The following is a 25,913-nucleotide window of genomic DNA, read 5'->3' as shown; positions in this document are numbered from 1 at the left end:
GCTGATGATCAAACTCAGTACCTCATACTTTGAAGACCCAGCACTTAATCCACTGCACCACCTTTCATGTATGGCATTTCCTTCCCATTCTCAAATTGCAGTCTGATGTTGGAGAGGGACCAGAGGGATCTTTCTAGAAGACATGACCCAGCCAGTTACTGCCTGTCATCTTTGTTCCACCCTCACTCACTCTTCTCTCCATAACAGCAGCTGATACTCTCCTCTCAACTCCCAAAAGAGGGGGAAGTTGGGGGCTCATGGTCACAGCCTTTCCTGTTTTTTTTTTTTTTTAAATCCTTAAAGGGAGTCGGGCGGTAGCGCAGTGGGTTAAGTGTAGGTGGCGCAAGTGCAAGGATCCCGGTTCGAGCCCCCAGCTCCCCACCTGCAGGGGAGTCACTTCATAGGCGGTGAAGCAGGTCTGCAGGTGTCTGTCTTTCTCTCCTCCTCTCTGTCTTCCCCTCCTCTCTCCATTTTTCTCTGTCCTATCCAACAATGACATCAATAATAACTACCATAATGAAACAACAAGGGCAATAAGAGGGAATAAATAGATATAAAAAAATTAAAAAAAAAATCCTTAAAAACTTTTTTACTGGGAGTCGGGTGGTAGTGCGGCAGGTTAAGTGCACATGGCACAGAGCACAAGGACCGGTGTAAGGATCCCGGTTCGAGCCCGTCGCCCCACCTGCAGGGGAGTCGCTTCATGGGCGGTGAAGCAGGTCTGCAGGTGTCTATCTTTCTCTCTCCTCTCTGTCTTCCCCTCCTCTCTCGTTTTCTCTCTGTCCTATCCAACAACGATGACAACAACAGCAGCAATAATAACTATAACAATAAAAAACAACAAGGGCAACAAAAGGGAAAATAAATAAATATTTAAAAAAAAACTTTTTTACTGGGGATTGGGCGGCAACGCAGCTGGTTAAGCGCAGGTGGCACAGAGTGCAAGGACTGGCTTAAGGATCCCTGTTTGAGTCCCTGGCTTCCCACCTTCAGGGGAGTCACTTTACAAGTGGTGAAGCAGGTCTGCCGATGTCTTATCTTTCTCTCCCCCTCTCCTGTCTTCCCCTCCTCTCTATCCATTTCTCTCTGTCCTACCCAACAACAACAATAATAACCACAACAAAGATAAAAATACAACAAGAGCAATAAAAGGGGAAAAAAAATAGCCTCCAGGTGCAGTGGATTAGTGGTGCAAGCACTGAGCCCCAGCAATAACCCTAGAGACAAAAAAATTATTATCTTTATTTATTTATTGGATAAAGATCATCAGAAATCAAGAGGGAAGGGGGGTAATAGAGAAGGAAAATCAGAGAGACACCTGCAACACTGCTTCATCATTCAGAAAGCTTTTCCCTTGCAGGTGGGGATCAGGGGCTTGAACTTGGGTCATTGTGCATTGTAACATTAACACTCAACCAGGTACACCACCACCCGGCCCTGTGCTTACCTTTTGAGAAGCAGGGACAGCAGAAGGGGGTGGCTTGACACAGGGCAGACCCCATCCTTACCTGGTGAGAAAGATTTCTGAGACTTTCCTGTCTTTTCTGGTGCAGGTAGCTAGGGCTCTGTTCCTTTTGCACTGGACCTTTAGCCTGGCCTGCTATGTGGAGCTGGGGAGTATTGGGTGGAGGAGGGGGCCCCATCCTGTCCTGTCAGTTCCTAGGGAGTATAGTAGCCTTTGTTTCTAGCGTGACCTTGTATGTGGCCTGGGTCAACTCAGTGCAGGCCTACAACTCTTGCTGCACTTCACAGCTCCTACCCAGGTGGGGCTTTGGGGTGGGGTGGGGTAGCCCAGATATTTGAGTCACTTCAAGTAAGGGCCAAGATCAACATTCAAAAGGATTCAGCATCTGACTTGAGTTCACTTTTATTTTCCTTTTAATGTTCATCAGGAGGCTTTTTGCAGCTGGAGTTGCCCCAAGGGAACATTTGGGACTTGGCTACAAAGCGAATGGGGGTTTTAATGCCTTGGAAAGGTTCCTTCCCTGAGTCCCCCAGCTTCAGACCACAGTCTCGTCTTCTGATGAGTTTGATCCTCGTCAGGCATTTACTTAGTGGGCTGTTCTGTTCTAGCCTGTGCTGGGGAAACATTTCTGATACAGTCTCACACCCAAGAAGAGTGAATTGGGGCCCTGGACAGCTTGCCTGTGTAGAAGGGGGAAGAGTCACAGATCAGTCCTGACTTCTGCCCCTTGTCTTTTAGTAGCTTCTACTAGTCCTTTATCCCTCATGCCAGCCCCTCCCAGCCCCAGCCCCCCCACCCCCAGGGGAAATGGGACATTCTTTGAATTCTTAAGGGCTCACACAAGTCCTGATTCTCTGCCACTTCCTCCCGCTTTGGGGAATGGGGTGGGGTTCAGCAGAGCCCATTGCTGGGGCAGTTAACCTCTTGATTCACAGTCAACTTCAGGCTAGATTCTGGGCACCTTGAGGGGCAGCTTTTGAGCTTCTGCCTTCTGGGCAGAAGTCTGGTTGAGCCCCAGAACTGGTAGGTGGCGGGGTTGAAGCTTCATTAGGTTTCTTCCCAGAACTCCAGTAGCCTAGAATTGGATGAGCATTGGGAGTTGGAGAAAGAAATCAAGAGGCTTGTCCTTGTTTTCTCTGAAATTTCTGACTCTTGCCAAAGTCCCAGCTTACTTGCAAGTAGGGGGTGGGGTGCTCTTGCAGTAGTTGGTGGACTCCAAAGGAGGCTGAAGATGAAGCACCCCTCCCTGGATACTACTTCTGCCTTCCCCAGACAGAGGCCCCTTCCTATCTCTCTCTTGGCCCCCAGCTAGAGAAGCAGTTTGCCCCAGCCCTAGATCCTGCCCTGCCCTGCCCTGCCAATGCTGCTGCCCTGTGGCAGAGCCTGGATGACTTGTCACCCCAAGCTGCTATAGCAGTCAGTCCTCAGGCAGCAGCTACTGAGCCTTTGCTCTGGGTCTGCCAGCCTGCCTGGGGGATTCCGAAGTGAACCAGATGTTGGGCCTGTCTGCAGGGAGCACCCTCTGGACCTGTCTGGGTCTCACACTTTTTTTTTTTAATTAAAAAGTTTTGGTTTTTTTGGTATTACCTTTATCTATATATTAGATAAAGACAGCCAGAAATTGAGAGGGAAAGGGATGATAGGGAGAGAGTGGTCCGGGAGGTGGCACAGTGGATAATACATTGGATTCTCAACCATGAGGTCCCAAGTTGAACCCCTGGCAGCATGTACACAGTGACGTCTTGGGGGCGGGCGGTAGTGCACATGGCGCAAAGCACAAGGACCGCCGACTCCCCTCTGCAGGTGGGTGTTGGGGGCTCAACTGGGGTCCTAAATGAAAGATAGTGAGGGAGTGTGTGAGAGTGAGAGTGAGAATAGCATCAGAGCTTTCCCTGGTGCTCTCTTGTGGTCAGCCCTAGAGCTTGAACTAGGGCTGTGCTCATTGTGAGGGCTTATCACCCATGGCTCCCTCTTGTTTCCATTCTTTTTCCTTTTTTGCCTCCAGGGTTATTGCTGGGGCTCTGCCTGCACTATGAATCCACTGCTCCTGGAGGCTATCCCCCCCCCCCCCCGTTGCCCTTGTTGTTTATTGTTGTTATTATTATTTTTTTATATAACTTATTTTAATTTCTTGTTTTTATTTTATTTTTTTACCAGAGCACTGCTCAGCTCTGGCTTATGGTGGTGCGGGGAATTGAACCTGGCACTTGATGGAGCCTCAGGCTTGAGAGCCTGTTTGCATAACCCGCCTCATCGTTGTTATTATTATTGTAGTTATTGCTGTCGTTGTTGAATAGGACAGAGAGAAATAGAGAGAGGATGGAAAGATGGGGAGAGAAATAGAGACACCTGCAGACGGGTTTCACTGCCCGTGAAGTGACCTCCCTACAGGTGGGGAGCCAGGGGCTCGAACCGGGATTCTTAAACCAGTCCTTGCGCTTTGCACCATGTGTGCTTAACCCACTGCACTGCCGCCTGACTCCTCCTTGTTTCTTTTCTACCATGGCTTCTTCCTTCAGTGACATTCAGGTGCTCAAATCTTGGAGTTTCCAAGCTAGAGCTTGGCCCTGACTCCCAGCTCAGTCTCTCTGTATCCCAGGCCTGGTATCCTCAGTAGCATCTCCCTCTCAAGGCTCATGGAAGCAGGTGACTCCTGTCTTTTTGCCAGGGACACAGACCTACCCGGTGAGATGGTATGAGGGTGCCTCTCCCTCCTGCCATCTCTGGCTATTCCCAGAGCTGGGATTTTTGACAAGGGAAAGTCAGGAGAGAGCAAAACTGTCCTTTTCCCTCAGCACCTCCTCTCCCTCCTCCTTCATTTTATTTTTCCTCTTCCATATATATACAGAGAGAAATAGAGGGGAGGGTGGGATACAGGAGGTGGGGAAGGGGAGACACACACACACACACACACACACACACACACACACCTGCAGACCTGCTTTACTGCTTTGTGAAGCTGCCACCTTGCAGGTGGGGACCAGAGGCTTGAACTTGGGTCCTGTACATTCTGACAGATGTGCTCTACTGAGTACACCACCATCCAGCCCAGTCAGTGCTTTCTTAGGACTAAGATGTAAGTTCTGGAAGTGACTGTAAGTAGCAGGGGCCTCAGCTGCTCATTCCCACTGAGCCATCTCCTGGGCTGCTTGCCCTGAGGCCCTTACCTCAGAGATGTGAGGCCTGAAGAAAGCATGGGGCTCACTGCTTTCTAACACCCTCACTTGCTAGATGAGACTGAGGCCCTGTGTTTCCACTCCTTGCCCAACTTGGCAGAATCATCTCTTTATGTATTGCCATCTGGGGCAGGTGCCAGCTTTGAGGAATGCTCATTTTGTCTGCTACCCCGTGAGCTGGTAAGTCCTAGTTGGCCTTGATCTTTTTGGGTGCTCATTATCCCCCCTCTTCTGGTCAAACAATGCCTCCTTGTTGCTTCCTATCTCCACCACAACAGCCCCTGTGGCTTAGGGAGAGCTGGAGAGAAACTAGGTTAGGAGGGAATCCTCCTGCCCACCATGGCAGTGTTCCTGGCAGGGCACCAGCAGCCCACTGCAGAGGCAGGATGTTGGGGTTAGTTCTATTTATTTCCCCCCTTTGGCCAAACCAAAGGATCCTTGTTGCTTTTGTTGGTATATTTTTGTCTCTCCTTGAACAAAAAACTTTTTTTTTTTGAAGGGGCTTAGAGCTGGAAGGGGCGAGGTTGCATTTGAAATGGGCAGGCTGAGCTTTCAGAAAGTCTTGTTCTGCTTCTGGACCAGCTAGTCAGCTAGTGGCAAGACTGGGAGGGGCCTCTGCCAGCAAACTGAGCAACATACAGTTCTTCTCATATCCCCAAGATTTATTTCATTAATTCATATGAGGAAGAGCATTTCACAGGAGGTGGAGACAAGACAGAGAGAGAGAGAGAGAGAGACAGACAGACAGACACCAACCAGAGCACCAATAGTCCATGAGGTCATGAGGTTCCGGGGAGGGGGGATCAAACCTGGAACCACAGGCATGAAAGTCCAGAGTTCTACCAGTTGAGCTATTTCCCCAGCAGCGCCTGTAGATTCATAGCATCCTCAGCTTTAGGCTTCCTCCAGGCAGGAAGGTGGCTCGGGCCCCAGGGATAAACCCTTTCCTGGGATGGAGGTTGCTTCTGTGTATTTGCAGGTCATTGAACTCTGGAGACACCTGCTTTAGAACATTTTTTTTTTATTGTTGTAGTTATTGTTGTTATTGATGTCATCATTGTTGGATAGGACAAGGAGAAATGGAGAGAGGAGGGGAAGGCAGAGAGGGGGAGAGAAAGACAGACACCTGCAGACCTGCTTCACCACCTGTGAAGTGACTCCCCTGCAGGTGGGGAGCCGGGGGCTTGAACTGGGATCCTTACGCCGGTCCTTGCGCTTTACGCCATGTGCGCTTAACCCGCTGCGCTACTGCCTGACTCCCCTGCGAGTACATCTTTTCCCAGGGGTGCTGAGTGCCAGGCTGGGCTGCAGACACTGATAGGGACAGGGCAACCTGCTGACTCCTGAGAGCTGTGGTAGAAGGGAGGGCTGTGTTCTTGACACTGACCTTCAGGCTTTTATCTGTAAAATGGACACAGTAATAAAGCCTGCCTTTTCTAGCCCAAAGCCACGTGGCAGGGGGAGCATGACATATCATGAAGTCACTCTGTGCCTGTGCATGTTCCTGCAGGTTGCTGTCAATGCTACCTGATTATCCTGCCCTCTCCTTGTCCTTGCTGTCATTGTTACTAGCCTTTCCCCCCACTCTCTGTGGGTATTTCTCTCTCTCTCTCTCCCTCTCTCTCACCTTCACTCCCCCTCCTCCAGGGAGCCCCCAGGGAGCCTTAGCATTGCTATGGAAAGTTGGGGAGGGGCACCAGCAGAGGTCCACCTCTTGGAATGATTAACAAGGGGACAGACACAAGCTGGGCTGTAGAAGGGACAAAGGACAACTTTGCCCTAAATCCAGCTCATGGCCATTCTCCCTCCCCTGGCCTTGGGGTTACAGCAGGGGCACAAAGCTGGTACACACACACACCCTGGCTGTCCCCACTGGGGTGTGAGGATAACTGTGGGAGCTTCTACGTGTAGACAGGAGTGTCCCAGCCCTTGTCTCTGGGAGGAGGCAGGCATGCTGCTGGGGAGGGGCACAGATCATGTCCTCATATCCTCCCTTCTAGGTCAGATCCCAGTGCCCTGCCAACCCCCTCCCACGGTCAGCACGGGAGCCACAGACAGTCTTCCCATTAGGCCTCCAGTGTTGAGGACACCCCTGCTGTCTGTGGCTCTTCCCTGCCCCCACAGACTTCCCTCTCTGGCTGCTGCTCTGGCTGTTCTCCTGCCTGGAGCTGAGGATGCAGTTGCCATGGAAACCTAAAGCACAGTGAGCAGGGGAAGGCAAAGGCAGGCTGGTGTTGCCAAGGCTGGGGGCCACAGGGAGGGGATAGGTTTGACCCTCTAGGAAGGATATCACAGGCAGCGCATGTCATCTGTCTTCCTGTTACTGGCGTTTGCGCTAAGAAGGTGCTGTTGAGAGCTTGGAGCCTCTGGAATTCCTCTTTAATCGAATTAATCTGATGGAGGATTAAAGCTTGATTTCCCCCCCAAGACTAAGCTGAGTCAGGCCCCCCTTCCCTTCTGATGGGATTAGTGTGCTGGCTGAGGTTTGGGGTAGGTATGGTTCTAGAGAGGAGGAAATACCCACTTGTTCAGTGCCAGAGGTTCTCCTCAGACCTTTTTTTTTGTTGTTGGGGGTGGGGGTATGTAGGATGTGTGTGAGCAAAGTCTGAAATGCCTGCCAGCCTCAGTGTCTGCAGACGTGTGCCCACCTGTCCATTCACTGTGCTAAGCAGTAGTGCAGTGTTAGCGGCCTGGAACGACAGCATGGGGATGCGTATCAGCTACAGGCTGTCTGGGGGCCCCAAGCTGATAACCCACTATATTTTATTTGAAGATTTATTTAACAAAAGGCTGAGGCCTGGGAGGTAGCACAATGGAGAAAAGCATTGGACTCTCAAGCATGAGGTCCTGAGTTCAATGCCTGGTAGCGGCATGTACCAGAGTGATGTCTGGTTCTCTCTCTGTCTCTTTCTCCTCCTATCATTCTCATAAATAAATAAATAAAATCTTAAGAACAAAAATACCAAAAAAGGAAAATCAAAGTAAAGGTTTGTGCAGGGGGAGAGAGAGAACCTGAATACCACTCTGGCACTTGTGAGGCTGGTGATGGAACTCAGGACCCCGTGCTTGAGGGTATGGGACATGATTCACTGAGCCACCTCCCAGCTCACTGGCATTCATTTTAACCTTGTTCCTTCAGGTAAGAGGAACACCCCAGGTTTGCATATTAGCTCTTGTGGACTTGCTAAACGCTCTCCCTCAACCAGTGCCATTGGCTCAGAAGGGTCAATTCTGTGCCAGTTCAGGTGCTCCAGAGGCCTCTGTCCCTGCTTTAGGACCTCACCTCTCTCCTCTGCCACAGTAGTCACTGCTTTTAAAGTCACTTTTTTTTTTTTTTGAAGAACACATCAATTCTGCCCCCCCCATTTTTTATTTGTGATTAGTAGTGAGTTGCCAGATTGTAAGATTACAGTGTTCTACACCATATTCACCAGTGTTCTACACCATATTCACCATATTCACCAGTGTTCTACACCATATTCACCACCGAAGTTTTGTGTCCTTTTCACCTCCCAAAGATAACCGCTATAGTTCTCACAAGTGGTTCCCCCCCAATTTTTTTTCTTTATTGGGGATTAATGGTTTACAGTCCACAGTAAAATACAATAGTTTGTACGTGTGTCACATTTCTCAATTTTCCACATAACAATTCAACCCCCCTCTTGGTCCTCCTCTGCCATCAGGTTCCAGGACCTGAACCCTTTCCCTTATCCCAGAGACTTTTTTTTTTCTTTATTGGGGAATTAATGTTTTACATTCAACAGTAAGTACAATAGTTTGTACATGCATAACATTCCCCAGTTTCCCATTTAACAATACAACCCCCACTATGTCATTTATCATCCTTCATGGACCTGTATTCTCCCCACCCACCCACCCCAGAGTCTTTTACTTTGGTGCAATACACCAAAATCAGTCCAACTTCTGTTTTGTGTTTTCTTATTTTTCAACCTTCTCCTCCTCCTCCTCCTCCTTCTTCTTAGTGATTTAATAATGAGTGACAAGATTGTGGGATAAGAAGGTACAATTTGGGAGTAAGGCGGTAATGCAGCGGGTTAAGCGCATGTGGCGCAAAGCGCAAGGACCGGTGTAAGGATCCTGGTTGGAGCCCCCAGCTCCCCACCTTCAGGGGAGTCGCTTCACAAGCGGTGAAGCAGGTCTGCAGGTGTCTTGTCTTTCTCTCCCCCTCTCTGTCTTCCCCTCCTCTCTCCATTTCATTCTGTCCTATCTAACAGTGACGACATCAGTAACAACAGCAATAATAACTACAACAATGAAACAACAAGGACAACAAAAGGAAATAAATAAATATTAAAAAAAAAAGAAAAGAAAGGAAGAAGGTATAATTCCCACCACCAGAGTGCCATATCCCATCCTCTTCATTGGAAGGTTCCCTATTCTTTACCCCTCTGGGAGTATGGACCATTCACAAGTCTTAGACACACTTTTCTTGCTTCTAATTTGTTTATTTATAAATTTGCAAGTTGATGAGAAAGCTAACCTGGTAGAACCCTCATTGTGCCTTGTGTGAGGACCTGGGTTTGAGCCTCCAGCTACTACAGTGGAGCATCTGCAGGGAAAGTTTCACGAGAAGTGGAGCGATGCTATGGTGTGTCTCCTCTCTCTGTCATCCTATATCAAATAGAGCAGTCTGCTGGTAGCACTGGTGTGGAGCCCTAGCAATAACCTTAGTGGGAAAAAAAAATGCTCTTCTCACTGCCTCTCAGCCCATGACGCCTTCAGGATGCTTGGTAGGAGGGAGAGTTCTCCTCAAAGTGCTCCCTCCTAGGACTTCAGGACTAACTTTCATGTTAGAATTCTCACTCCCCTCCCTTTCCCTGAAGCTGCTCAGGAATCTTGAACGGCACCTTTTGGCCTTGGTGCTATGGATCTCAGCCCAGGGCCAGGGCCCACAGTCTTGAGCCCCGTATCCATGTGATTCATGTGCAGCCCTTTCCTGGTGCCAGCTGCAGGCACCTGTATTTACTTTTCAGTCTTCTTCCTCCCTTCTGCTTCCTTCCCTATATGGGGAGTGTGTGGCCCAGCTGGCCTGGAGGCAGGATCCAGATGGGCAGTGGAGGTTGGAGGGGTGGGGGAGGAGGGAAGCTGGAATCAGAGGGAGGAAAAAAGCATTTGTCTAAGTCACCCAATTAGTTGGTGGCAGGGCCAGAATCCAGTTGCTTGACCCTTCTGCTCATACCCTCCCCCTTTGGTGGCATTCTCTACACCCTAAAACCTGCCCTTGACAGTGGTGGCCAGAGGGACATCTGTGCTTACAGGTCACTCTGATTCTACCAGGTTTGGTAAACACAAAGGTGGGGGCAGCTTATGGCAGTTCCCAGGTCTGTGGCCAGTCCTGGCATAGCTTCCTGGGGGCTCCTGGGGTATCTCTTACTGGGGACAGCTTGGGACTTGGGATCTGGTGTGGCCAGCCAGGGCTGAGAATGGCTTCTGCTTAAGACATCCCCACCCCTGAAGTAGTTGGGATCCTTGTGGACAGCCCCCCCCGCACACACACACACACAGACACACAATTTCATAGACCAGCAAATATACCCAACCTCAGTGACCCGGGACCCTATCTGTTTTGACTGGTTCATTACCTATGTGACTGTCACTTACTCAGCTAATACTAAAGGCCAGACAGGTACTGCTCTGGGGACTTGGGATAGATCAGGACAAAAGGGCAACCCCAGAGCCGTTGCCTCTTGGAGAGAGAAGATAGTAAGTTGATGTGACAAGTAAGCCATTTGTGAAGTCAGCTGAGTGCCTGGCTGTTGTTAAAATTTCGGAGGCTCTTGCCGGGCCGGCTAGCTTCACGGTGGTGAACAGAGACGAGGAGACAACGGCTGGGCAGGGCAGCTGTATTTCTTTATTCAGGAACAACGATTCACAAACTAAGACAAACTAATCACCAAACAGAACTCTGCTGTCTCTTTGCGGCGGCGCAAGCACTCTCTCTTTTACTCTGGAACTCAGGAACCCTCTCCCTTACTCTCGAACTCAGAAACTCTCGCACTCTCGCACTCTCGCACTCTCGAACTCCGGAACTCAGGAACTCTTGTCACTCGGGGAACTCAGGAACTCTCGGACTCCGGAACCCTCTCCCAGGGTCCCTTGGGGCGGGGCCAAGCAGGCCCGCGAAATTAACAGGACTCATCCAATTCTCTTGGAGGGGGAGGGCTAGAACAAGCCAATGTAAAGCATACGACACCTGGCAGCAGCTCCCTGTTTCCTGCTCTGAAAATGAGAGGGCCACCCTTGGTCCTGAGGGTCCCCACAGGTGTGACTGAGGGCTGCCCGGCTCCTACTCCCTGTAGCTCTCGTTAGCAGGGACAGGCCCCCGGTGGGTGTTGTGACTGGAGGCTGTAGGGATCTGAGCCTGGAGAAGATTAGGTATAAACCCTTGGCCATGTGCTTTGGGCCACATTGTTTATGCTTTCTGAACCTTAGTTCTGTCATCAGTCAAAGACGGGTGGAGACAGTGGGTTGGTTGTGAGAGTTCGAGGAGCTGAGGCATGTAAACTGTTACATCATCAGTGCTTTATCTTTTCACCTCCTTTCTGACCTCACGATGACTTCCCAGTCTACCTTCCCAATAAGTTGTGCCTTGTATGAAGCCCTTGGAAACACCAGTTTTTGGATATGTGCATTCCTTTTCCTGTCCTCTCCCCCACCCTCCAGAAAGCCTCCCTAGATTTGCTTACCATTTCTTTTTTCCTTTGGTCTTTGTACTCCTCCTGCTCTTTCTTGCTGGCTGGGCCTGCATTTCTGTCCTGACCCTATGGCCATCTCCCCAGCGTACTGGACCCTCACAGGTGTCTGCACCCACAGTCTCTATGTGTGAGTGACTGTAAGATATGGTTATCCCCCCAGTGAGTGTGATCTGAAGCCCTCAGAGAACCTTTATTTTAAGGTAGTTTCCTGACCTGGTGTATCTTTCCAGCTTAGGCTAAGGTGTATATTTCCAGCTAAGTCTGACAAACTGCTTCCTTTGATCATTGAAGGCTAGGGATTGCCCTCACTTCTCCAGAGTAACCCCCCCACTCTCTTTGTTTATCCTGCAGACACTACCCCAAGCAGTCCTTCACCATGGTGGCTGACACCCCAGAAAACCTCCGCCTCAAGCAGCAGAGTGAGCTCCAGAGTCAGGTGAGGGGCAAGCTGGGCTGTGGTGGGCGGGGCTGGTGGCTGGTGGAACCCTGGATTTGGCAAGTACTCTTTCCCCCTGTGGTTACTCAGCAAGGCCAAGGTGCTGGCGTCCTTGGGCCTGGCCCCACCCCTATTACTTCACATTTCCTGACTTTAGCAAAGGAAAGGGGGAGAGCTGGCCCCACTTGCTACCCAGAGCAGGCTGGAGAAGTACAGAGACGTCTGGTTCTGTCTGCTTTGGTAAATTCCATGTGTCCTCCCCCCCTCCCCTCACCCAAAGGGGCTCAGAGCCTCAGAGCCTCGGAGGTTCATCTGAGGGAGCCACACTGCCTTTTTGCCATGGCCTCCCTCAGAGTCTGGGCAAGGGGCCTATCTTACCTTTGTTTCTAGAGCCTGGTTTTCTGGAACGCATGCAAGGTGGGGAGAAGTATGTGCCTCTGTCACAGGGGAGGGGACAGGATCCCTGCCCCAAGGACCCAGGGAGCACTGAGGAATAAGCAAAGTACTCAGAGCCTGAGACTCTGGGGGTCAGGTGGAGAGGGCTTCTGGGACTAGCCTGGCCTGGCCTGGCCTGGACTATGGGCTGGGTTGGGAGTTGGGGCTTCAGCCAAGACTCCATGAAGACAGAGAGAGTCAGGGAAATGTGGGGGTCAGTGAGATAGCTCATCTGGAAGGGTACCTACTTTGCCATGTGTCAGCCCTGGTTTGATATCACATGGGAGCAGCATGGCACTGGGAAACACTTTCATGCTGTGGTGTCTTTGTTTCTGTCTCTCTCTTTAATGACTTATTTGTGAGAGAGAACTTGCATGTCACTCTGACACATGCTGTACTGGAGATCTATTGCAAGACCTCATGCCTGAGATTCCAGCTTTATCCATTGTAGCACCTCCTGGGTCTCAGGGTCTGTGTCTCTCTCTCCTTCCCTTCCTCCCTCCCTCCCTCCCTCCCTCCCTCCCTCCCTCCCTCCCTCCCTCCCTCCCTCCAGGATTATTGCTGGGGCTTGGTGCCAGCACTATGAATCCACTGCTCCTGATAGCCATTTTTCATCTCTATTGGATAGGACAGAGAGAAATTGAGAGGGGAGGGGGAGATAGATAGAGTGAGAGAGAGACACCTGCAGACCTGCTTCAGTGCTTATGAAGTGACCCCCCTGCAGTTGGGGAGCTGGAGGCTGGAACCCGGATCTTGTGAAGGGAGTACTTAGATTTCAGAGCAGCAGGAGGAGCGTGAGCGAGGTGTCACTAGGGGACAGTGGATCTGTGGAAAGGTGCAAAGTTGCATGGATAGGGAAGTGGGTGAACACACATGGATTCAGGCAGAAGCTTGCAGGACCCCTGACACAGACACACACACTCTCTCTCTCTCTCTCTCTCTTTCAGTAGGAGAAATCCAAAACTGGCTAATTCCCTCAGCCCTTGTAACCCAACAAAAGCTCAGCTACCTGCAGCTCTTTTTGCCTCTGGAACCTGATCCCTGCGGGCGGGCCTGTAGGAGGAAGCATCTAGATGCCTCTAGGGAGCAGGTGCACGGGGCAGGGAGGCTGCTGGCTGGGAGTACTTCTCCCTCCTCCCTGGGGACTGTGGGCACCACGTATCAGGGCTAAGGGCTCCCTTCCCACAGACCCACTGGCCCTGCTGCCCTGGGGTCTGGTATGCTGCTCACCCCTGGACCTCTAGGCTCTTGTCTCTCATGCAGGCTAGGGAGAGCGTAAGGACACCAGCCACTCTCCATCAGGACCTTGTTGGTTAGGCACCAAACTGCAGGTTCTGACTATACTTAGTTCTCAGTTTCTTAATGTGGGAGGGACTCTGTTCACCTTTGCACAGACGAGAACGTTAAGGTTGACTTACTTATCTATTTTGCAGAACTGGTGCTTCCTGCTTGTATGGTTTCACCACTCCTGGGTCAACTTGTGTTTTAAGCCAGTAAGACACCAAAGAACTGTAGTTTACCCTGGTGCCATTGCAGCCCCTGTGTGGTGCTAGGGTTTGAACCTGGGCCATGTGCCTGGCAAGGCATCCACCATACCCACTGAGCTATATCTCCAGTCTATATGGTTTTTAAATTTTCTCTTAAATTTATTATTTTTTAATTTGATAAGATGGGGGGAGGGGAGATAGAGAGAAGGAAAGAGAGTTGTGCAGTGGCACACCTGGTTAAGTACACAAAATACTAAGCGCAAGGACCTGGGTTCGAGCCCTTGGTTCCTCACCTGCAGGAGGGACGCTACACAGTGCTAATAAGCAGGTCTGCTGGTGTCTTATCTTTCTCTTTTTCTGTCTCCCCCTCCTCTCAATTTCTCTCTGTCCTATTAAATAAAATGGTGCTGGCACCGAGTCCCAGTGATAACTCTGGAAGCAAAAAAAAAAAAAAAGAGAAAATTTTTAAAAAGAGAGAGAGATGTCTACAGTGCTGCTTTTCCATGCAGGTGGGACCAGGGGCTTGAACCTGGGTCCTTACACATTGTAATGTATGCACACAGCTAGCCCTGCTACAGGCCCCTGGCTCCGGAGGTTTAAAGAGTTCATGGGGAGTCGGGTGGTAGCACAGCGGGTTAAGCGCACGTGGCTTGAGGTGCAAGGGTCAGCGTAGGGATCCCAGTTCAAGCCCCTGGCTCCCCACCTGCAGGGGAGTCGCTTCACGGGCAGTGATGCAGGTCTGCAGGTGTCTATCTTTCTCTCCCCCTCTGTCTTCTCCTCTCTCGATTTCTCTCTGTCCTACCCAACGACAGCAACAACGATAATAATAATAACCACAACAATGATGGAACAAGGGCAACAGAAGGGGGAAAAATGGTCTCCAGGAACAGTGGATTTGTGGTGCAGGCACCGAGCCCCGGCAGTAACCCTGGGGGCAAAAAAAAAGTTCACGGTGCTTGCCTGGAGCGTGGTGAACAGAGCCCTTTGTTCTCATTAGTTCAGCAGCCCCTTCAGGTACTAGCTTCAGGTTTCAGTCACCACGGGGGCACTCATCTAGGTTCCTAGGCCCCACTCACAGACCTTATGGTTGGCAGGGCTGGGGGGGACCCAGGGATGGGTCTGCATCTTCACTGCGCCGATGGATGGATGGATGACTTTTGATCCCATAGGTGGACTGGAGGCTCAGAGCTGGGCTAGGGGCTATATGGAGGCAGGCAGCATCTTCTGCTCACTGTTCCTGCTGTGTGGGCTGCTGTCAAGATCATCAGAGTGTGGGATAAGGACCCACCTTCTTCACAGGCTGCCTTTTTGTTTCCCTTCTTCTGCTAGCTGTGGAGCCTGGGGTGGCCACCTACCTCTGCTTTGTTCCCACTGGTGAACCAGAGACAGTGAGCTCCAGCTGATTAGAGGTCAGGGGTCAGACCTGGTGCTGAGACTTGAAAACCCTAGTGGGCCTGGCCTGGGGTGGCCACAGGTTCTGCTTCCTGTGACTGCTGTGGGGGCAGGGCTGGCTGGGGTGACTGGCTGGAAGGGAAGTAGGAGCCACCGCTGCCCTTTGGCTGCCTCCCCACCCCGTGGACCTGCTCTCTTCCGGAGGCCCTGTCTTAGCCTCTGGGAAGCTGCTGGCACTGTTTCAGCTTGTTTTCCCATCTCTAGATGGGGCCCTACGTGATACTTTGGTGTTTGGACACCTGGAGCCACCCCTGTGGGGGAGGTAACCACAGGATTGACCAGAAATGACCCGCTTGGGGGGGTCTTGCCCAGGCCTGGCCAAGGCTGGGAACTGCCAGCTATGCCCCAGAATCATCTCCCAACACACATGCTTGTAGATCTTTCCCAACCCAGTAGAGGCTATAGCTTTTATGGGATGGGGGCTGGTTTAGGACTGCCAAGAGATGGTGGCACCCTGAACTCAGGAAACATTTTTAGAAAAGTGTTGGGGGCAAGGGTAGATAGCATAATGGTTATGCAAACAGACTCTCATGCCTGAGGCTCCAAGGTCCCAGGTTCAATCCCCTGTACCACCATCAGCCAAAGCTGAGCAGTGCTCTGGTTAAAAAAAAAAGAAGGAGAAGAAGAAAGAAAAAAAGAAAAGTGTTGGGGCTAGGAGGTGGTGCACCTGGTTGAGTGCACATGTTACAATGTGCAAGGACCTGGGTTCGAGTCCCTGGGCCCACCTGCAGGGGGAAAGCTTTACAAGTGGTGAAGCAGTGCTGCTGGTGTCTCTCTCTTCCTCTCTTTCTCTCCCCTTCCTCTTAATTTCTGGCTGTCTATGTAGTAAATAAAGATATTAAAAATTTAAAAAAAAAAGGAATCGAGTGGTAGCGCAGTGGGTTAAGCACATATGGTGTAAAGCACAAGGACTGGCGTAAGGATCCCAGTTTGAGCCCCTGGCTCCCCACCTGCAGGGGAATTGCTTCACAGGTGGTGAAGCAAGTCTGCAGGTATCTGTCTTTCTCTCTCCCTCTCTGTCTTCCCCTCCTCTCTCCATTTCTCTCTGTCCTATCCAACAACAATGACAACAATAATAACTACAACAATAAAACAACAAGGGCAACAAAAGGGGGGAAAATTATAAAGAAAGAAAAGTGTCCATTTCATGTTTTCTCTCCTTATAGCCCCAGCCTTAGGGCAGGGTTCACTCTTTGATCTGTCACCAGCCTGTTTCACAACTGCCAGATCCAATCCTGGATCTGCCACCTAAGCAGTGTGGCTTTGGAAAAGTTCCTTGACTACTCTGAACCTCAGGGCCCAGACCTGTGAAAGAGATTCTCTCTCTCTCTCTCCAGAAGTTGTGGTGAGAGTGTTTGTATGTGCCAGGCTTTCACACCGGTTCCTAGCACAGCGGCATTCTCAATGAGTGTTCACATTACTGTTCTGGAAGGGAGTGGAAATGGAACGTGGGCATGAGGAAACCGGAGGATGGACACAATGACCTTTGATGATTGCTGACCTTTTCCATCAGCTCTCCTCTCTCTCTGTGTGTGTCTAAATTAAAAATAGATTTTTCGGGGAGGTGGGTGGTGGCACACTCCACTTAGAGCATTTGTTATCATGCGCAGAGACCCAGGTTCAAGCCCTTAGTCCCCACTTGTAGGGAGTTAGGAAGCAGTGCTGCAGGCAACTGCCTGCTTGTCCTTCCTTCCATCCTCCTTCCCACCCTCCCTCTCTCCCTTCTTTCCTCCCTTTCTCCTCGTGTATCTCCCCTCCCTCTCAATTTCTCTGTATAAAAACAAACAGATAAAAAACTGAAATAAAAACAACGAAGCAAGCAGGCAAACAGAAAGCAGATTGCTTGTGGTTGGGTAGTCTGCTCAACTGGTAGAGCACTGGATTTACTAGTAGACAATTGGCCTGCGGTTCCTGGTTCAATCCTCAGCACTGCATGTACCAGAGTAGTACTCTGGTTTGTCTCTCTACCTCTTTCTTTGTCTCTTGTGAAACTCCCTTTCTCATATGTAATGAATAAAATAAATCTAGAAAGAAAGAGGGTGGTGGGGAACAAGAAAGGTCCTATATCTGATCTCAAGGAGGGAACATTCTGGAACTCAGCTCATGTATAGAAAATAAACAGAACACTTCTTTTTTGTTACAAGGAGTTAGAGTATGTGGGCCCAGGACAGTGTAAGCATCTTAAATGAGTGGAGATTGTTGGTTATTGTATTTTGCTCAATTAAAAAAATTTTTTTTCCCTAAGTCACGATTTTTCCTCTTCTGGTGGGTCAGCAGGATAGTTACTTTCTTCTTCTTCTCCTTCTCCTCTTTCTCCTCCTCCTCCTTCCTCCAAGGTTATTGCTGGGGCTGGGTGCCTGCACTACGAATCCACTGCTCCTAGAGGCCATTTTTTCCCATTTTGTTGCCCATATTGTGGTTGTTATTGCCATTGTTGTTATAGCCATTGCCGCCATTGGATAGGACACAGAGAATTCAAGGTGGAGGGGAAGACAGGGAGAGAAAGACAGACATCTGCAGACCTGCTTTACTGATTGTGAAGCGACCCCCTTGCAGGTGGGGAGCTAGGTCTCGAACTGGGATCCTTACGCCGGTCCTTATGCTTTTCGCCATGTGCCCTTAGCCCCTCTGCACCACCGCCTAGCCCCCTGATAGTTACTTTCTAAATTATACTGCCTATTCAGAGATTATATGTCTACATTGAATTTTCCTTTTCTTTTTCTTTTTTATTATTTATTATTTATTAATTTATTATTGGATAGAGACAGAGAAATTGACAGGAGAGGGGAAGATAGAGAGAGAGAGAGAGAGAGAGACACCTGCAGCCCTGCTTCACCACTTGTGAAGCTCTCCCCCTGCAGGTGGATGCCAGGGGCTTAAACCTGGGTCTTTGCGCACTGTAATGTGAGCGCTTAGGTGAGCCACCGCCTGGTCCTACATTGAATTTTTTCATCATTCCCCTCCTCCTCAATTTATTTGCACCCACTATTTTCTGGGGCCAGTGGTGAAAAAGGTAGATCTAGGGAGAATAATTGATAAGCCCAAACATAAAGAGTGGCGTTAATCAGGGTAGTGGCGTGGGCAGAAACCGTGGCATCTAGCCAGGTACTGCCTTGGCATTTCCAGAAGGGAGGCCTTGGTGGCTCCCTGCATGAGATCATTGGCCTTAGTGTGAGTTGTGCCTTGACCTCACCACCCACTGGGGCTAGTGACTTTGGGCAGGTCCCTTCCCACCACAGGAACCCATACGAGGGGAGCAAGGGGACCCTGATGGAGAGGTTGCAGACAGGGTCTTCTCCCCACTCCTGGCTGCCACCCAAAAGACTGCTTAGTCTTCCCCTGTGACCTTGATTCTCCATAACCAGGGTCACAGACTCCAGGCTGGGAGAGCCTGTGGAGACCAGCTAGCCAGCCACCCTCAGGGGACCTCAAGAAGGGGGCTGATTGGTCCAGCACCCTGCACCAAAGAGGTGCTGAGTGCAGCCCCCCTGCAACCCCACCCTTTCCCCCTGCTGCTTGTGTCAGTAGTGGAATGAATGATCCTCCCTTGGCAGCTCCCAGCCTGGGAACTAGCTGATGTCATTGCTGTGTTGCCATGGTGATTATTCTCTGGGATTAAGAGGCTGACCCTTGCCAGGCCAGGAAGTAGGGGAAGGAGCGAGGCTGTTTGTTCTGTGCATTTGTGTTGACAAGGCACTTTCCCACTTAGCCTTATCAGTGTGGACTGGGCACTGCCACCCACACAAGGGCCACAGCGTGTACATGGGAATGATGGTGTGGTTGCCACTAGTTTACAGATGTGGAAACAGGCTGGGAAAATTATTGGACCAGGATCATTTAGCACAGTGGGAGACTTTTGTGTTAGTACCCATCCTTCTGACTCTTTGTCCATCCTTGGTGATGGTCATTCCCCTCCCCCCCATTGTTGTTGTTGTTATTATTTTCAGCCAAAGCTTCACACATGTGTGATTCCACCAGTCCTGGGCTAACATTTTCATTTATTGATAGACACAGAGAGGGAGAGATATCACAGCTTCCCATGTGGTACTGAGGCTGGGGCTCAGACTATTTTGTGCATGGCAGGGCACTTGCCTTACTCAGTGAGCTCTCTCTAGCCCCCCGCCCCATGTTTTAACAGATTCCTATGAAAACTAGGGGTGTTCTGGTATCCTATCCATTCTGTAACCTTCAGTCTGATGGCAACTGGGAACTAACACACCCAGGCCTTTGTTTTTGGTCTGGATCAGAACAAAGGGGCTCTAACCTTTAAAAAGAAAATTTCCATGGATGAGGGAGCTGAGCCTCCAGAAACTGAGCAAGAATTTTAGACCCCTGGGAGGTGTAGCAGAGGCGACAGGTTTGGCCAAGGCCACACACACGAGTACTAGCTATCAGGTCAGAGGGCAGCTGTGCTGTGGTCAGATGACTCCAGGCCTGGGAGCTGCCTGGCCTCCCATCCTGGAAACTCCCCAGTCCTGTGCCTTGTGTCCTGGACTGACCCGCCCCCGGGACCATGTAGCCCCTGTGGAGGAAGTCCAGGCAGATGGTAGAGCCTGAAGCAAGCAGCTGGCTGTGCGGTGGACAGTGAGGTCTCTGGGAGCCAAGAAACAAGTTTTCTGTTCCACGGGTGTGTCTGATCTACATTGGTGTTTTTTTTGTTTTTTTGTTTTTACACTGGTGGTTTTTGATGATGTTGCTGTTGGTGTGTGTGTGTGTGTTTTGTTTTATTTTAATGAGAGAGATACAGAGACAAAGAGATACACCAAAGGGCTGCTTAGCTCTGGTTTATGGTGGTGCTGAGGATTGAACCTGGGATCTTAGAGCCTTACACATACAAGTCTTTTGCATAAGTAGTATGCTGTCTCCCCAGCCTGATTGTTGTTGTTGTGCTGGTGGTGGTATGTAGACACAAACCTGAGATCAAACCCAGGGCTTCACACATGTGAAGCTCACACTTTTTTCCACAGACACTGCCCCAGCCTCCATTCTGCTCTCTCTTTTTAAAAAAAAATATTTTATTTATTTATTAATGAGAAACATAGGAGGAGAGAAAAAGAGCCAAACATCACTCTGGTACATGTGCTGCCTGGGATTGAACTCAGTAAGTACCTCATGCTTGAGAGTCTGATGCTTCAACCACTGCACCACCTCCCAGATCACCATTCTGCTCTTCTAAGCTCCCCAGGGGTCAAGTCTTCATATTTCAATTCCTTTATGTTTTCAGAAGATTCTTTCTCCTGTCTTACTTGAGTTCCTTTAGCTCTGGAAATATTCCATGGATTGCTCAGAATAGGAGGGAGGGCAGTGGTAGGATGGTAGAGTTCTTCCCTGAAGTTGGAACCCAGCTCTGAAGTGCTGTCTGTCCCCTGCCAGTTTCACTCCATTCTCTGACCTCAACCTCGGAAGCCGACTTAGAGACTCTGGAAGGCTGCCCCAGCGGTCAAAGACTCATTCATTGACTAAGTCTTCTGAGCGACTGTCTTGCTGCCCTCCTTTCTGGGCACTGACTTTATTCGTTGGCAGGAACAAGTCTCATTCCACTGGCCACATAAAAACTCCCCCAGGTTCTCTATGGGCAGGGGCGCATCCTGGCTGCAGTAAGAATCAGGCTGGTCTTTGGAACTCTGGAAAGAACCTTCTTCTGGGCTGAGCCTGCTGCTAAAGTCAGAGGTCAGGCACCCGCGTCTATGTCTTGGCAGCTTCACTGCTGAAATGTATGACCTTGGGCGTGGGACTTTGTCTTTATGTGGCTCACTTTTTTTTTTTTTATTGTTGTAGTTATTATTGTTGTTGGATAGGACAGAGAGAAATGGAGAGAGGAGGGGAAGACAGAGAGGGGAGAGAAAGATAGACACCTGCAGACCTGCTTCACCGCTTGTGAAGCGACTCCCCTGCAGGTGGGGAGCCGGGGTTCGAACTGGGATCCTTATGCCGGTCCCTGTGCTTTGCGCCACCTGCGCTTAACCCGCTGCGCTACAGCCCGACTCCCGTGGCTCACTTTTCTTATCTGTAAAATGGAACTAATAACTAGCAAGTCTTAACTGAGATAGTTCATTGAAAGCACTTAGCACAGTGAAGCCACCTGCAATGATACTTTTTTTATTTATGGGGGGGGTGGCTGAGGTATTTATCACCATTTTTTAAAAATAATTTTTATAGTTATTTATTTTTCCTTTTGTTGCCCTTGTTTTTCTTTATTGTTGTTGTAGTTATTGTTGATGTTGTCGTTGTTAGATAGACAGAAGTGGAGAGAGGAGGGGAAGACGGGGAGAGAAAGATAGACACCTGCAGACCTGCTTCACCACTTGTGAAGCGACTCCCCTGCAGGTGGGGAGCTGGGGGCTTGATCCGGGATCCTTATGCTGGTCCTTGCGCTTTGCACCACATGCGCTCAACCCGCTGAGCTACCACCTGACTCCCTATAACCATTTTTATGATCTCTTTGTTCCTGTCTTTTAAAAATTTCTTTCTATTTATTTGCTTATTTATTTGAGATGTGAGAGAGAAAGAACCAGATATCACTCTAGTACATGTGCTGAGAGTCCAGGAAAAAAAAAAATTACTTATCTTGAGGGTGGAGTGGGACTGAGGAGACAGCATGGTTAGTGGTTATGCAAAGACTCATGCTTGAGGTGCCAAAGGTCCCAGGTTTACTCCCCAGCACCACCACAAGCCAAGCTGAGCAGTGCTCTGGTCTTTCTTTGTTTGTATCTTTCTCTCATTAACCGATAAATAAAAATATTTTAAAAAGAGAGGAGTAGGGAGAGGGAGATAAATATCAAATCAGTGCTCAGCTCTGGCATATGGTACAACTAGGGATTGAACTTTGGACCTCTGGGGCTTTAAACATGAAGGTCCTGTGCTCTAACACACTGACCTCTCTCACCAACTCTCTGATTTTATTAAAGTGGCATATGGGTGGCACATTAGGTAGAGCTTGGGACTTACAAGCATGAAGTCCTGACTTTGATCCCTAGCACTGCATGTGCCAGAGTGATGCTGTAGTTCTTTCAGTAATGAATAGATCTTTAAAAAGGGCGGAGGAGGGTAGATAGTATAATGGTGATGCAAAGAAACTCTGGAGCCTGAGGCTTCAAAGTCCCAGGTTCAACCCCCACCCCCTACCACCCTAAACCAGAGCTGAAGTGTTCTGGTTAAAAAAGAAAAAAAGAAAGAAATCTTTAAAAACAAATATAGGGGCTATAACCCAGTATGTCACATATGTAAGCTCCACCACTGAGCTGTCTCCCCAGGTCCTGAGCACACGCAAGCGGGTTATGGGCTTATTGTCACATAGTCCAACATGTCTTGCTAAGGCATGTGGTAGAGTGGGAGGGGGATGTGAATGCCTCTGTCCTGGGGCTTTCTTTCTGGCCAGGGCCTCCTCTTCCTGGCTGGCTGCTGGCTCAGAGCTGGCTGTAGACTGGGGCCCTCTCTGCTCCTCCTTGGCTTGACTTCAACCTCTCCCCCTCCAGGTGCGCTACAAAGAGGAATTTGAGAAGAACAAGGGCAAAGGTTTCAGCGTGGTGGCAGACACCCCCGAACTCCAGAGAATCAAGAAGACCCAGGACCAGATCAGTAACGTAAGCTCCCTGCTGACTGCGGTGCCCACAGTGACCTGGTGCTCCCCACCTCACCCCTCCCCTTCCCAGTAGGCATGCTTCTCCTCCTGAGCTCTTAGGTGGGCCTGGCTTGAACAGTGGAAAAGGAAGTCTCTAAAGGCATGTCTGTCTCCCACCCCCCACCCCCTTTGAGATAGAGAAGGCAGAGAGAGTGTAAGAGAACATAGCACCAAAGTTGCCTTTGATGCAGTGGGGGCTGGTCTCAAACCTAGGTCATGCCTGTGGCAAAGCAGCACATTATCCAAATGAGCTGTTTCTTATTAATTAACTAATTAATTAGTTTGATAGAGACAGAGAGAAATTGAGAGGGGGCAATAGAGAGGGAAAGAGACAAAGAGACACCCACAGTCCTACTTCACCACTCATGAAGCTTTCCCCCCTGCAGCTGGGGACCAGGGACTTGAACCTGGGTCCTTTTCTCTATGCATCCCAAGCCCCCTCTCTGTCCCATGTGGCATTTCTGCCTTGGAATTAGTGTCCTTGTAGGGAGGGCCTGCCTGTATGCCTATATGCTGAATCACCCACTCTCTGAAGCTTCTGGTGTATCCCCACCTCCCAGTTGTGGTGGGTGTCAGGGTCCGGACTGTTTGTCTCAACACAAAGGTCAGTGTCAAAGCTGGGTGGCAGGGGCAGGGTGAGCTGCCCTTCCCCTCCCCCTGCCAGCTCTGGGTGCTGACACTGCAGTCATTTCCGCCTGCCTGCGCCTCCTCCCCCACCTTGGCTCACTCTTCCTTCCTGTGTAAAAACCCCAGTGGCTCTGCCCGCCGGCCCTGCACCCCACCCCAACCCCTTCTGAGGTGGTGAAGTCAGCAGTGCCTGGCTGTGGCAGGGAGGGCACGGAGAGTGAGCAGCAGGTTGCTAGGCCCCATGGAACCTGTGGGCAGAGAGCTGCCTCAGTTTTCTGCATCCTGGAGCTGCAGCCCAGCAGCTAGTGAGGCTCCGCGTGCGTGCGTGCGTGCGTGCGTGCGTGCGTGCGTGTGCAGGTGGGGTGTTGCTGTGCACAGGTGCAGCATGGGTGCGCTGGGAGGGGCCGAGCATGAAGAACTGGACAAGCAGCTGACTCTGTAGGTCTCTGTTAGGAAGTGGTGGATACATCCCACACCACTTTGGATTAATGGAGCTGGGAGGGACTCAGAGGTGTCAGGTGACCTTCCTGGCACACTCCTGCTGGGCCCCACCTCCCTAGCCTTCTTTCTACCCCACCCCCTTGGCAGGGTGCTCCTTTTAGAGGCACTTGGCGGTGCTTAGAGAGGGCTCCAATGGAGCCTCACATAGGCTTCATTTTCCTTTCTGCCTTTTTCCTCTCCCTCTCCTCTCCTATCATTGCTAGGGCTTCACCACTCCAGACCAACTGCTCAGATAGAGACAGAAACAGAACCTGAAGCAGATAGGGAGAGACACCATAGCACAGAAGACCCCTCCAGTGCCGTGGGGGCCTTGTAATGTGCATTGAGTGCTGACAGAGCAGGTGCATTATCTTGCCTGGCCTCAAGTAGATTTCAGGAGTCAGGGCTGTAGCCCAGGACAACACAAGACTTAGAACTTTATGTGCTACCAGGTGGAGGGTAGATAGCATAATGGTTATGCAAACAGACCCTCATGCCTGAGGCTCCAAAGTCCCAGGTTCAGTCTCCCGCACCACCATAATCCCGAGCTGAACAGTGCTCTAGTTAAAAAAATAAATAAATAAAAATTAAAATTAAAAAAAAAAAAAAAGGACTTTATGTGCTACCCCATATCCTACCGGGCAGCATCCTTACTAACTTAGAGTCAAAACTTCACTAGAGCCCTTGCTGCTTGGAGGAAGTTCAGAGAGCTTCTGTTCTATTTTAGTTCGTAAAGATTCTGTCTACTGACTTAACCACGTGAGTTATGCAATCAGGTTGTTGACCTGCAGTCTGAAATTTGTGCTTCCCTTGGTCCAGGAGAATCCCCTGTGGAGGACTGGCCGTTATTTCCCCCACTCCTAAATAAGCCTGTCTCTTTCGCGGTTACTCCTTGACATGCCCTCCCCTGGCCCCTGCACCTGGTCTCCTTTAAGCTTTCATTTAAATTTTTAAAAAACATTTATTTATTCATTCCCTTTTGTTGCCCTTATATGTTTTTTTTTTTTTTCCACCAGGGTTATTGCTGGGCTCGGTGCCTGCACCATGAATCCACCGCTCCTGGAGGCCATTTTTTCCCCCTTTTGTTGCCCTTGTTGTAGCCTCGTTGTGGTTATTATTATTGCCATTGTTGATGCTGTTCGTTGTTGGATAGGACAGGGAGAAATGGAGAGAGGAGGGGATACAGAGGGGGAGAGAAAGAGACACCTGCAGACCCTCTTCACTGCCTGTGAAGCGACTCCCCTGCAAGTGGGGAGCCGGGGGCTCGAACCGGGATCCCTACGCCGGTCCTTGCGCTCTGCGCCGCATGCGCTCAACCCACTGCACCACCGCCCGACCTCCTGTCCTTATTGTTTTATTGTTGTAGTTATTCTTATTGTTGTTGGATAGGACAGAGAGAAATGGAGAGAAGAGGGGAAGACAGAGAGGGGGAGAGAAAGATAGACACCTGCAGACCTGCTTCACCGCCTGTGAAGCGACTCCCCTGCAGGTGGGGAGCCGGAGGCTCCAACCGGGATCCCCATGAGGGTCCTTGCACTTTGCGCCACCTGCGCTTAACCCGCTGCGCTACTGCCTGGCTCCCCTCATTTTAAATTTAAAAAATGTTTATTTATAAATGAAAGATAAAAGGAGAGACAACCAGAGCATCACTCTGGCATATACAATGCCAGGGCTTTAACTCAGGACCACTGAGAGTCCAGTGCTTAGGTGCCATCTCCTGAACCACAGGTTTTATTTTCTAAAAAGATTTATTTATTTATTTTATTGGGGGGGGGGAGGAAGGACCAGCACCACTCTGGCATATGTAATGCCAGGGATCAGACTTGAGACCTGATACTTTAATCTTTCTCCTCCTCCTCTTCCCCCCACCTTCTTCTACTTCTTTCTTTCTTTCTTTTTCTTTTCTTTTATTGTGACTAGGGGGTTGGTGCCAACACCATGAATCCACTGCTCCTGGCAGCCGTTTTTCCTCTTCTCCACCCCCCCCCTTCATTTTTATTAGTTAGGACAAACGGAAA

At 50.1% G+C, this 25,913-nt stretch overlaps 1 protein-coding gene across 2 annotated transcripts in view; it reads left to right on the top strand.

The window, feature by feature from the left end:
* The window catches only part of LASP1 (LIM and SH3 protein 1), a 57,858-nt gene that overhangs the window by 11,558 nt on the left and 20,387 nt on the right, over window positions 1-25,913 (top strand). For both annotated transcript variants that reach the window (XM_060203588.1, XM_007530928.3), the window contains 2 exons: window positions 11,709-11,793; window positions 22,643-22,750. In XM_060203588.1, the coding sequence (XP_060059571.1) occupies window positions 11,709-11,793; window positions 22,643-22,750 (193 nt within the window). The remainder of the gene's footprint in view (window positions 1-11,708; window positions 11,794-22,642; window positions 22,751-25,913) is intronic.

The sequence above is a fragment of the Erinaceus europaeus genome, chromosome 12 (assembly GCF_950295315.1).
Source record: "Erinaceus europaeus chromosome 12, mEriEur2.1, whole genome shotgun sequence".
Classification (NCBI taxonomy): domain Eukaryota; kingdom Metazoa; phylum Chordata; class Mammalia; order Eulipotyphla; family Erinaceidae; genus Erinaceus; species Erinaceus europaeus.
This window is presented reverse-complemented; position numbering and strand designations above follow the sequence as displayed.